Source organism: Lepisosteus platostomus, chromosome 9 (genome assembly GCF_059453375.1).
Source record: "Lepisosteus platostomus isolate fLepPlt1 chromosome 9, fLepPlt1.hap1, whole genome shotgun sequence".
NCBI classification, from domain to species: domain Eukaryota; kingdom Metazoa; phylum Chordata; class Actinopteri; order Semionotiformes; family Lepisosteidae; genus Lepisosteus; species Lepisosteus platostomus.
Genome location: NC_142619.1, coordinates 19,527,403 through 19,540,041, shown reverse-complemented (window position 1 = coordinate 19,540,041; position 12,639 = coordinate 19,527,403). Strand labels below are relative to the sequence as shown.

The 12,639-nt window shown below is 35.0% G+C and overlaps 1 protein-coding gene across 2 annotated transcripts in view; it reads left to right on the top strand.

Annotated features, from left to right (window-relative positions):
- Positions 1 to 12,639, top strand: part of frmd4a (FERM domain containing 4A) — a 283,776-nt gene that overhangs the window by 15,574 nt on the left and 255,563 nt on the right. Inside the window, exons 1-2 of one of the 2 annotated variants that reach the window (XM_088647132.1) lie at positions 8,603 to 8,726; positions 8,996 to 9,142. In XM_088647132.1, coding sequence (XP_088503258.1) covers positions 9,098 to 9,142 — 45 coding nt within the window. In that variant the 5' untranslated portion in view covers positions 8,603 to 8,726; positions 8,996 to 9,097. Of the gene's footprint in view, positions 1 to 8,602; positions 8,727 to 8,995; positions 9,143 to 12,639 lie in introns of those variants that run through there. The other variant, XM_088647131.1, reaches the window with a different exon arrangement.

The following is a 12,639-nucleotide window of genomic DNA, read 5'->3' as shown; positions in this document are numbered from 1 at the left end:
TCATTTATTCTTTCTATGTGTCATCAAAACACTGCCTACAGTATATTATTTTCATAATGTTCTCACTGGAAACTTATCAACTATGGAATGCTCACCAAAATTTAATTATTTACGGTTAGCTTCTTTTGGTTACTAGGCAACAAACTTGTTATTTTAAGCGTGTTGCATCAAAGCAGATCTTCTTCTTTTTCCATCCTGAGCTGATCACTTACTGCCAGCCCTTTTCTGCAACCTTGAGTCAGACAACCATTGCTGCTACTGCCTGTTGCCTTGAGCAGTGGGTCTATTGGGGCTCTGGGTCAATGGAGCCATTTTGAAATGGACCTGACAATGGACTGTTCTAGAAACATCTATTTTTTAATTTGTCTGTATAACACATATTTGTTTGGTTCACTGGATTTGGGAATTTTACTGTCAAGCTTTGTCTTATATAAGTCTCTTTATTCCTATTGTATGAAATCTTCCCTTAAATACTACTTTCAGGCCATATAAGAACCCAGGTTTTGTTTCCATGGTGAATTAAACCCTTCCCTTCTTCTTTTCTTGTGACCCCCCATGTTAATCTTATTTTTATATAAAGCTGAGCCAGAGTCTTTAGTCTTTCCTGGTTTTCTCTTTCCCCCTGGCCTCGATTGGATGTTTCTCATAGTGCTTTCTTTGTCTGGAATTCTCTTTTAAGCCAAGGTTAACAGACCTCTCTGGAAATAGCTTGTATAACATACTGAAAAATACTTCTGTTTTAATCTCAAACACCATATGTGTTATTATTTTAGGGCCAGTTATAAATTAAAATATTTGATAATTTACACCTGTGGTTTAAAAACAGGTCTATCCCAATCCTATATGAAAATTAAACAATAAGATAAGAACATTTATAAATCTGAGGAGTCCACCTATCCTGTGTTCATTACTGAATGTTTTTATTGTAACTATTGTGCAGTAGCAGAATGTAATTTTGTATTAACACTTTCAGACAAATGACTCTACACTTACTGTACATGGATTCTCACTGAAAATAAACACAATTATAATACCTTACCTGCTTCCTGTAAATTCAATTCAAAAAGACAATCTGTAAACAAAAGATGATCATGGAGAAGAAAGTTTAACTAAAATAACATTGTTTTAAAGTGTTACTTTTTGCTATGCATGCTTCTGAATGTAAAGCTCGTTTATAGCTTCAGAAATACACAAAAAAGCCTTTCTTTTCACTTAATTTGTTTTCTTCACAAATATGTAAATGCATATATTTAATATTAGCCCACTGAAAATTGTGGCCAGGAAACAATATAGTCAATATGCCATGTGTTTTCACTATTATTCTGTTTTCTCTAATCCACCCTAAAAGATATAATAATAATAATAATAATAATAATAATAATAATAATAAAAAAAACCATCAGTAATGCAGAATCAGATGTTATTTCTTCTGAGCTGGCTGTTATATTCACTTTCAGGTAATTACTTTTCTTGCTAAAACTGTTTTACTCAAAATATTTCAAGTGATTTTAAATTCACAGCCTGAACAAAACTCCAGTCTTTTTCTGTTATCAATGTTAATGAGGAAGTATTATTTAATATAAATATCAACTATAGGAAATATTTTGACTACATTTAAAAAATATGAACAAGCAGACAAGTGTGTTATAGGTAACAGAAGCAGTATTGAACTGTACATAAATTATGGACATTTGGATTTAGAAGCCTCATTTAAGCAGGAAATGAAGACCATGTTTCCTGTCTACACTGCCACAGGCCAGTATATAAAATCCATCTACAATGTCAGCTCATTTGTACAAATTTAATTATGTTGATATATGACTGGAGTTAGAGGTCTGCATTATTGTACTGAAGAAACAGTTAATGACTGTTTCAGTTCACTACATTTTTTATTCCATTAAAGGAATGCCACAATTACATGGCTGAACTATTTACTGTGTTAACACCATATGACAGTATAAGTATGTACTTGTGCATGTCAGATTCTAATGGTATAATCTTTAAAAACATCTATCACAAAGGCATATAAGAAAAATGGAATTTAAATGTCACCTTTACCTATCACCTTCTGTTTTTTATTGTATTGCATTTCATCTCTCACTAACTACTTACAATTACACTTGTGTCTCATAAACAAGTGTACTCATCTTGTCTGGGATCATATTCTTAAATTTGTGACTTAAAACATTGTCATGGGCAGTAAGCATAATTCCATTTTAATAAGGCTCAGTAAAAACACAAGACCATAAAACGTAGTCTTCTACGGTTGAAACTGGGGTTGTACCTTCTTTCACACTCCTTTCTCACTCACACCTGAGAGGTATTTTTTAATGAGTAACGTTCCATAACTAGAGAGTTTCCATAATGGCCCATAATTGGGCAACAGTTTGAAACTAATCAGGCTGTTCATTTTTGTTAATGCACACTGAATGAAATGTATATCTGACAATGTTGCCAATAAAAGACTGATGTTGCAGCTCATGAAAGAAAACCTGTAAGTACTACTTAGAAGGTCAGTGATGTTCTGCCGCATCATACTCTGCCAAGCAGCAGGCTGATATAATAACTGGTCTTCTGATTGTGAACAATTATTCAAATTGACACTTTCTGCACACCACGACCAACATTAGGATCTTACCAACATATTTTGTGTACCTGGGGATGTGCACCTTGTTTTTCCCTCAATATGATTTACATGAAAATAGGTACATCTAAATATCCTCACCTTTAAGGATGATCTGCGCTCATGGAAACTATGAGCAGGTTTGTAGCACAGTAAGGCAAAAACCCTTAAGTTTCAGGACCTGCAGAAGGCATAAAATGCTGTAGCCTTTATGTTGTTTGCTTACCCATGTGTTAGGCAACAATAGTAATGGATATACTTATAGCATATGATGTGGTATATTTGGATTTTCAAGGCTCTTGATAAATTCATTCTCAAAGTGTTTGGGTTGTGAGTTGGTTATTATGCAGAAAACATTGAATACCCATATTGGGGGTAATGTCATGAGTGGGTCTCCACAGCAATCTATACTTTGATTACAGGTCTTTCTAATTTAATCAGTTATCTAGATTCCAGTATAGTTAGCAATCTTGTCAAGCTGGCAGATGATACTAAATTGAGAGAATTACTAAACACTGCAGAAGAAGCGAATTAAATTCAAAATGATTTGCATAAAATTAACAATTTATCAAACACCTGACAAACAACATTTTATATAGACAAGTTCAAGGTTTTGCATACAGATAGTAAAAATTGAATGCTGTTGAAAATTATAGTTGCTACCATTTTCCTGTTTCCAAGAGTTGCGATGTAATTTGTTACATCATCTTCTATGTCAATTTTATGTAATCTGTTATGTCATTTGTCATGTGAGGAAAACACGCAATTAAGCATTTTATTGTACTCCATGCATATGACAAGAAACTTGAACTTGAACTTGAAACTCAGCTAAAAGTAGCTATTTATGTAAATGACTCACAGAAAGCGTTAATGTTGACACAATTTACAAGCAGACTACATGGGGAAACAAAGTGCTTGGATATATAGTTAAAGAGATGTTATATTAAAATGAGCTAATTCATTAGTAAATATTTAGAATACTGTGTAACATTATATAAAACATCATAAAAAACTACTCTAGAAACAGTCAAGAGAAGCAGCCAATTACTGGGACTTAAGGGTATGTCCTACACTGACAGGCTCAAGAAACTGAGCTTTCTGGGTCTTGAACATAGAAGATTCTGAGTTGATCTGGACCTGATACACATATTAAAAATCATCAAAGGCACTGACAAAGTTAACCCCGCAGATTTCTTCAGAAGAAGCAATGAAACACAAACCACAGATGGAACAAGCGACAACTACATGGAAGTACATTTAAAACCAAGAACAAGAGGCACTTCCATACTGAATGTAATGGAAGCGTTCTTTCAGGACCCTATGCAGACGACACAATCCGGGATAGAGTGAGGAAAACACGGGGGGAAAAAGCTTGCAGGAGTCGTAAATGAAAACAGGGCATTTCCGTGGTGCGCAGGTGTTCTGGGGGGTGAATCCAAGGCAAACGGTCCAAAAGGGAGTCCAAAGGGAAATTCAAGACAAGGCAAATGTCCAAAGCAGAGTGGTCCATCAGAGACAAACACAAACGGGATTAAAAACCGGAGTCAGTGCACTAGCTCCTTTCAAGACAGCTGGATGAGACAACTACCAATCAGACTAGAGGCTCTTCTTGTTTGTAATCTTTCTTATATTCTTATAAATTTATGGAAAATGAAAGTAAAACACACCCTAGATGCCATGGTATACAAAATATATTTAAAGCCTAGTCTTAAACATTTCCCTTGTAAGATTTGTTCGTTGCCTGTGCTAAAATAAGCAGTGACACTATTAAATTGTTTTTTTTAACCTAGAAGAAACTTTCAACAAGTTATAAGTTTGCAAGAAATAAAACTCTGACTGTCATCTACTACTTTTTAAACTTTGCATAAAACACATTCATAGCTAGATAATCTACAATTAAAAGCAGCAAAGGCTACTGCACAATAATTACATCAAGAATACTGAGAGAGAACTACTAGGGAGGGGAATCATTAGAATTGTATTACATGACCAAAATAGAATGGGTAAATTGCAATGGATTGTCTTGTATTATAATTAGTATTTTCGTATCCCTAGCCTCAATATATTGCAATGCTAACATTTTGTATTCGAATTATTGTTCCTAGTAGTTACATTTACCTGTGAAATGGTACAAATTGTGAGTCAGCTAAGGGCACTTCCTAAAATACGATAAAAACACACACTGTGTTTTTTTGTTTCAGTCAAAATGTATTATTTGCAATGTAATTGTTTGTTCTTCTCATGTCATTAATGTGTTTCAAAGATAAAATCCTGCTCAATAAAACGCACAAAAAGTGGTTAACTGGGTTTATGAACACTTCTGAGTATATTGTGATTTGATCTGATTTTGTACATCCTGGCATTGCTGTTAGTATACATGTGCTGACAGTGCTGCTCTGAGAATAATGTTTCTTTCCTGAAGTACAGCCACAGGTTACAGTGTAACCTGAGGTAAATCATTATTTTCACTTGGCAGCCATTTCACCCTTTGTCTCCTGGGTCACCTAAGGGCTGCTTGGGGGTTCTTCAAATCTTATCACAACTGACAGACCCACTAAAAATGGCTTCCATACACCAGTGAATTCATTAGACTTTGAGTGTTAATTGCCTTTGTTTTAAAATGAGAGGCATGTAAACACAAAGGGCAAATGTGCTGTGAAAAAGTTATATGAATATGACAAATAGGTGGTGGATTAATATTTTTGGCTATTATATTTTCTTAAATAAATGTGTTTTTTAAACTAATAACTGAAACTTACAAAGTACAGGAAATGACACATTTATGCACACTAGAATTTAATTTGATAAGAATTTGTGACAAAAACATGACCGGCATTAAGATGTACAAAAGACATGCACACTGCAGATTTCATGTACTCTGATTCATGTTAAGACTATGCTGTAGTTCTAATCTCAGATTTCAATCATCAAGGACGTTTCATTTTACATCAGAATGATTGTCATTGTAGATACGCTTTTTACAGAGAAACCACAAGCTAAAATTATTTTTTTTTCATACAGAATGCATACAATTTAGCACACTTTGTCATGTTGTTGAAACTGATACCCTGGATTCTTTCAATAAATGGCTGGATGATATCTTTGAATCAATGATCAATTAAGAAACTAACAAGCTGGATAAGACAAATGCCTCATCTCACGTGTATCTGAGCTTTTTTACATTCACACATTAATGTAATTTGGCTGCATGCAAGGCAACATGGTGTATTGCAGTGTTTAGCATTGCTGCCTTGCAGAACTGGGGCCTGGGTTCATTTCTGGACTTTCTGAAAGTTTATATATTCTCCCTGTGTTGTACATGGGTCTCATCATGGAGCTTCAGTTTCCTCCCACAGTCCAAAGACATACTAGTAGGTTAACTGTCTTCTGGTAAATTTGGCCCTGGGTGTGCATGTGTGTCTGCCCATGATGGACTGGCATCCCACCCATTATACCAGAGTGAATCCTGGCATGTGCCCATTGCTTGCTGGGATAGGCTCCAGCTCCCCCCGTGATCCTGATTTGAAAGAAGCTGTTAGAAAATGGATGGATGGGCTGCATGCAGTCTTGCTATTGCAGATGCATTAAAGCATAAAAGCTGCTGCCATTTTCTGTAATTGTTGCAGGCTGAGGATGTCACTTCAACTTCTAGGAGTCAGATTTTAACTTTGACGCTTTTCAGTTTATCTGTATGAAACAGACAACAAAATAATACAGTATAGTTGGCTGTTTCATGGGAAATCTGGGGGTTATGGTATATATAAGGATCTGCAACTCCTCAAATTTGTTTCATACACTAACATGGGGATCCAATGTATTGTATGTGCTAAAACATGCTTCTGGCAGTAGAGGTGCCACCCCTAGCCTGCAACAAATGCATACATTTAAATTTATTCAAGGCTTCAGGAACATGTGTTTTTTAAAACATGTGTTCCTCATCCTTCACAATAGCGCAGATGGTCACATTGTTTTTTTGTCCCAATTTCAAAGAATTTCCCTAATTATAGGAATTTGAAAGTCATCTTGCTGCTGCATGTAAAAGAATCATGGATTGGAACTCTGGAGAACATCTCAGTCATTACCATATATCTGAAGCAGCAGGCATTTTTTTTGTAAACCAGCAAATGATGCAGTATTGTGAGGTAAACCACAATATCGACAATTTAGTTTTCATTTCTGGTTCATTTTTTATTTCTAAAGCCACAGAACTCTTTCTTGTTCCTCACATATAAAGGAAAATTCTAATCAATGTTGATACTTTTTTCTTGTTTTGCTCAAATGTCTCTTCAGAACTTTTCAACACTTGTTTATTCAAAACCTGAAGAGGAGTAATTGCAACTTTCCTCTACTTTTCAACCTTTAGCTGGTTATTTTAACAATGATGTGTGCTTTGCCTGTTTTTATACCAGTTGTTAGTGGATATCAGTGAAGGACATGGTGAATTTGCAGGAGACTACCTTGAACCACATTGCAACATTAAACATTTTGGATTTATATTAAACAAACTGAATTTGAGGAACATAGTTCTAAATAGGGTTTCCCAAATGCAGCTGAAATTAATAGTTATAAATGCCTTAGCATATGATATTTTCAACTGAACTAAAAAAAACTTTGAATGTGAGAAGGGATTTCATTAATGGGTATAGTATGTCTTTCTTTTTATTTTCAGAGAAAGAAAAACAAATCTTGGTCATAAATATTGCTACATTAAACATTACTTTAATATAATGAGACATGTATTGTTTAATTTTTTACATTAAATATTTCAACTGAATATCTGTGAAACAGGACCTTCTGCAGATGAAACACCAGTGCAGACTGGGCATTGCTTTGTGAAATGTTCGATGCCACTTCTGAAGCTGATAAGGAAACACAATGGGTTTTGCTTCCATTGGCAGTAATAAAATATGAGACCTTGATGGAATTGTGTAATTCTGTGCAGTCCTGAAATGTTTCAAAGAAGGGGATTTTTTTTCAAAAGCAAAGCCAAGGATGTTTAGAAAATTTACATATCACTGCCTTGGCTTATGACCTATGTGACTGAGAAAATAATTGCTGGAAATTTAAAAGAAAAGGGAAAGACAGGGCTATGTATGTCTTAAAGGAAAACAGAAATGCTGAAAAAGTCAGATCTGCATTTTTGTTTGTCCACTTTTATACTGGTATCATTTACTGAAGGTGTACAGATTACAGTACATACAGTAGTTACTTTCTGAAAGCACAAAATGCAGCAATTTATTGCTTCATGTCTATATGCAATGATTTTTCATAGGGAGCTGGTTTAACACTAGGTTTCTCTTTTATGCTCACAAACATTCCTGGAAAACATAGACAGACAACCATATAAAAGTCTAGATGCATATTTTAATATTTTGTTCTCTTTCAATAGCCATGATACCATACTGATAGAATTGGATATTTACTATTTTCAGGGATAATTTGTCTTTCTGTCCTAACAGCTCCTGCACTGCCGTAATTAGTCCTGTGTGTATGCAGTGGGAGGAAAAAAAAAACTGTTGGGATTCACAATATGGAGCTCTATGGAGCTGAAAAGAAAGGGGGGATGGTGCTTGTCTGTGAGGTGCAGCTGGTACAGCTACTATGAGAGGAGCACTAACAGAAAACCAGCCGTGTAATTGCATGTTTCGAGAAAGTGTGTTAGCCCCAGAGGGAGCATGCTGCTTTCTAACCCATTTCAATAGGGAACAGATTTTTGGAAGGTGAAAGGGGGTCACTGCCTAACCCGATTTCTATGCAGATGAGAGGAAGGTAGTACAGTAGTAGTTGTTGCATGCCAGCAATATACAGTATATATACTGTATGATTTGCCATCCTCTTTCTTGCCTTGCATTGCCGAACATGCTGCCTGTTTAACCTCAACACTCTTAGATGCATCCACCTTAGTGTCTCTTTTTTCCTCTTTTTTCATGCTTTCCCTCGGTAGAGGGAGGCAAAAGGAAAGAGCATCTCTCTCTTGCTCTTTTCGAACTGTGCGTCCTCTCTGCTCAGTGTTCGTCAGAAACGTGCAGTCTGGATTGTTACTGATGCTGCTCTTCTATAGTTCTCAGAGGGTTAAAAGCCCAATTACATTAAGTACGCTGAGGTGTGTTTGCTTATATTCCAAGCAACCATGCAGTGCCTGTTATGATTTCTCTGTTCTTCATGAATGGGCGGGCAGCTTTATTCCTCGTATAATTCTCTAGCTGCCTTCTTAACTTGTCTCATCTCCAGATATTTTTTTTTTATCAGTAATATTTGCTCCAAGATATGAAATTCAAATTGTAGGCTAAGCTTCTGCTGGTAGATGCAGATGCAGCCGCTTGACTGGTAGATACAATAAAGTGCTGCTTTTGGCTGCTTCTTTTATTTTAGGGAACTGTGGGTGTCAGAAAGCTCCTGCTAAAACTCCAGGGTCAAGGACTCGCTGAGAGTGAAGTTGCCTGAAAATCTTCAGCTGTCAGAAAAGGAAATACGATGGCTGTGCAGCTTATGCCTGATTCTGCTCTCAGTCTTCTAATGGTGAGTAGAGGCTTGGCATTCTTTTCACACTGCCTTGCTCAAATCCATACTGCTGCTTAGTTTATGATGTTACCTGTGAAATTGATAAATGAAATGTGTTTTTATTATATCTGCAAGACAATAGGTATAAATACAATAACTGACTAAATAAATGATATCTAATTATGTCATCTTAATGAGTAATGGGTAATGTAATAGGTAATCTACATTTATAAAGATCTGGATTACATTTAATAAACATATTTTCTTCATTTTCCTGAACAAAGACATATACAAATATTCTAGGAAACATTTTATTTGCTTTCAACAAGGAGAATACCAGGCTGTTTCTAATATTTTACATATTACGTGACAATAGAAATGATAAAGCTTTGCTTATTATGCAAGAAAATGTTGTACTTCCCAAGTTACAGTCTGCATTGCAAAAATGTTTCAACAGTACTATTATTCATTAAATTAATACATAATTTTGGAGACTCCAGTAAAGATGTTCATTCATTAGCTAATGAATGATGGCCACCTTTTACTGTCAGTTTGGTGATTACTGTGTTTTGACAGGACGTGCGTTACCCTGCCTTTGAAGCTTTCTGCTTATAGCGTCAATTTTGTTTTAGCTTCACATAACTCAGTGCAGGAGGAGCAGGTCAGTTCAGTGCCTTTACCACACGTGGAGGATGTTGTGGGTTACATTGTACTTTAATTTCTGTTGCCTGTGTGATATGGCTGCATCAGTTTTTTACAGCAGGGACTCATTAGCGCTGTACTGGTTATCAAAAAAACATTGAATCTTTGTCTAAATGGGCTTTATGTACAGTGCATTAGTCTGTATGTGTACAAGGTACCTAGAGTTTGCACCTACCTAGGCTGTATGTTACTATGGTTACCTACATTTTTTGTAATGCCATTAGATGTAGCTGAAATGCACAGTATGGCCTTCAGCTTGTCAAGCATACAGTACAGTACTTTGTTTGAAGTTGTGCTAAAACACGGTTTAGTTTTGGATTTAGATTCTGGGATGTATTCATGAATTCACAATGGTGATAGTCTCTCAAGAGTTATGGTTTTCTGCCCACATTACTTCTCAAAATCCATCCCTGTCTGCATTAACCCAGGTATATTTTTAGGTGTGACAAAATCCTGTCAACTGCAAACCATGCACCCTGGTCCATAAATAAGATATTTTCTAATAGATGCTTCTCATTGCTGAACAAGAGGATGAAGATTCTTTGTTTAGATAACTTTTATTATAATGTTCTTGTGGAAGTTTTCAGCTGCTTCCAGAATAATATAACTTTTGTCTAAATGCTAGAAATTTGAGGTTTGTTGAAGTAGGACCTGTGCCTATGACTTGCAAGCCTTTAAAATTTTCTTTTAGTAATTTTATTTAGAATCCAGTCACAGCTGGATTCTCATTTTTTCTTCGACTGTTCTTCTGTAGCTTTTCTATGAATTGTACAATAACATGACCTTGCAAATAAACATTCCTTGAAATGTTTCTTATTTAGAGACGATGCTCCCTATGATCTAATTAATTGGTGGGCTGACTGACTGGCAGGTCATTAATTGCCATGATACATCTCATCACATCACATGTTCATTTCTTGTTTGCAAACACATAAACAAAGAGAAAGTAATTACATAGAAGTCATGTTCATCACATGTCACCGTTGAATCTATTGTTTCCAAAACATTTACAAAATGATTGTGTTTATTCAAACTACTTTAGGTAGTGCATCTTAATGCATATTTATGGATTTATTGCGATGGAGGTCAGCTAATTAATTCCTGAGATAAAATGGTAATTGTCTGCTACATAAATTATACATTTATTTGCTGCTTCTTAAATCAATCCCATTATAATATTACCACCTACTTCTTATGACAATCGACACCTACCATCCTGTTTTCTGCAATAAAAACAAAATGCTTTTGTATTTCTTCTGACTCCACTGCTAAATAATGGCATCTGCTGACTAATTTGTGCCAAGTTCATTGAAGATTGCTGTTAGTCTACTGTTTGTTAGTCATTGGTCATCAGATTAGACCTCTAAACACACAGTAAAAATCTTTTTAATATATCTTTTCACGTTTCACATGTATGTACAGTATTATCAAGTTTGTAAACATCAACAAAAGCGTCTTATTTAACATTTTCTGTATAAGCCCAGTTATCCATCTTTTTGACTGACAGAGCTAATGTCTTGTTTCACAATTAATCTGAATTAATCTGCAATTTATGTGTTCAGAACTTCAGACAAATTTAAATATTTATATATATTTCAACAAATTAGCAAACATATTGGTCACATTTGGCATATTTACTTGAGACTTAAAAAACGACTGATTATCTAATTCAATTAAATATCTTCATTTTAGTGGTCAGAGATAAAAAGCATAAAAAAAACTAGAAAGCACAGTTGGACATCTTATACAATTCCTACAAAAATAATGGCTAACTTATAGCTAACTTTTAGATATGTATCTATTTTTAAACATAAATGCCTAACATATGAAAACATGAACATTTGAACATATGCATTTTTAAACACACATTATTTAGATAGTTTTTCTTGTTATTTAGACTATCGCTAGAAAACACAATGTTAGATGCCTGAACAACAGAGGGCACATCATTTGTTTTAGGGGTATTGCCAGCCTGGCACTGACCAGGATCAGCTTAGCTTAGCTAACAAGATCAGAAACCACAAGCGGTATGACTGCTGTCACTTCATGCTGGGAAGCCTAGAAAGCTGTGAGCTTATTCACCATAGTTACAGCTACGGTGCTTCTCCGAAACATCCTGCAGGGTTTGCTATCCAGCTCAGTGGAGACTATTTTTGAAAATTGAATCTTCTTGGAGGGCAGTGTGCCTTTGGGTCAAAGGGTTAAAAAAATATTTTTTACTGGTTATCTCACCAGTAGTCATTTTAAGAAAATAAAGTACTATTATATTGCTTTCATGAGGTGAGGTTAACAGCAAATTTACAGAAACACATTCTATAATCCTTATCCAGGGTTTGTACATTCTAATTTGTTTTATTTTGTTTGGAACATTAGACTTCAGATGAGCCTTATCAGTCTTTTAGAATGTGTTTCACAAGATTTCATAATATATCATATATCTAATAAGATACATATTATATTAGTAAAAGGTATATACAGTATACCAAAGGTATACAATTTTGCCAGTATCTTTATTCTTCTAGTATTAACCATTTACATACTGTAATAACTTATGAGATTAATTCATATTAGCATTCTTTGATGTAACACAACAGAAAGCTTAAAACTATCTGTCTATAATTGATTTTTTAAATTAATACATGGCTAAGGAATTTTAAAACAAGCGTAGAGATCTGAAGCATAGAGATTCTTAAAAGGGGGAAATCTACCGTGCTTGTAATTTAAAGAGTAGGCTTATTAAGGTTCACATGTAGCTTTTAATTTAGAGATTGCAATGTTTATGCTGCTGCTTCAGTTCAGTACACTTTCTGTTG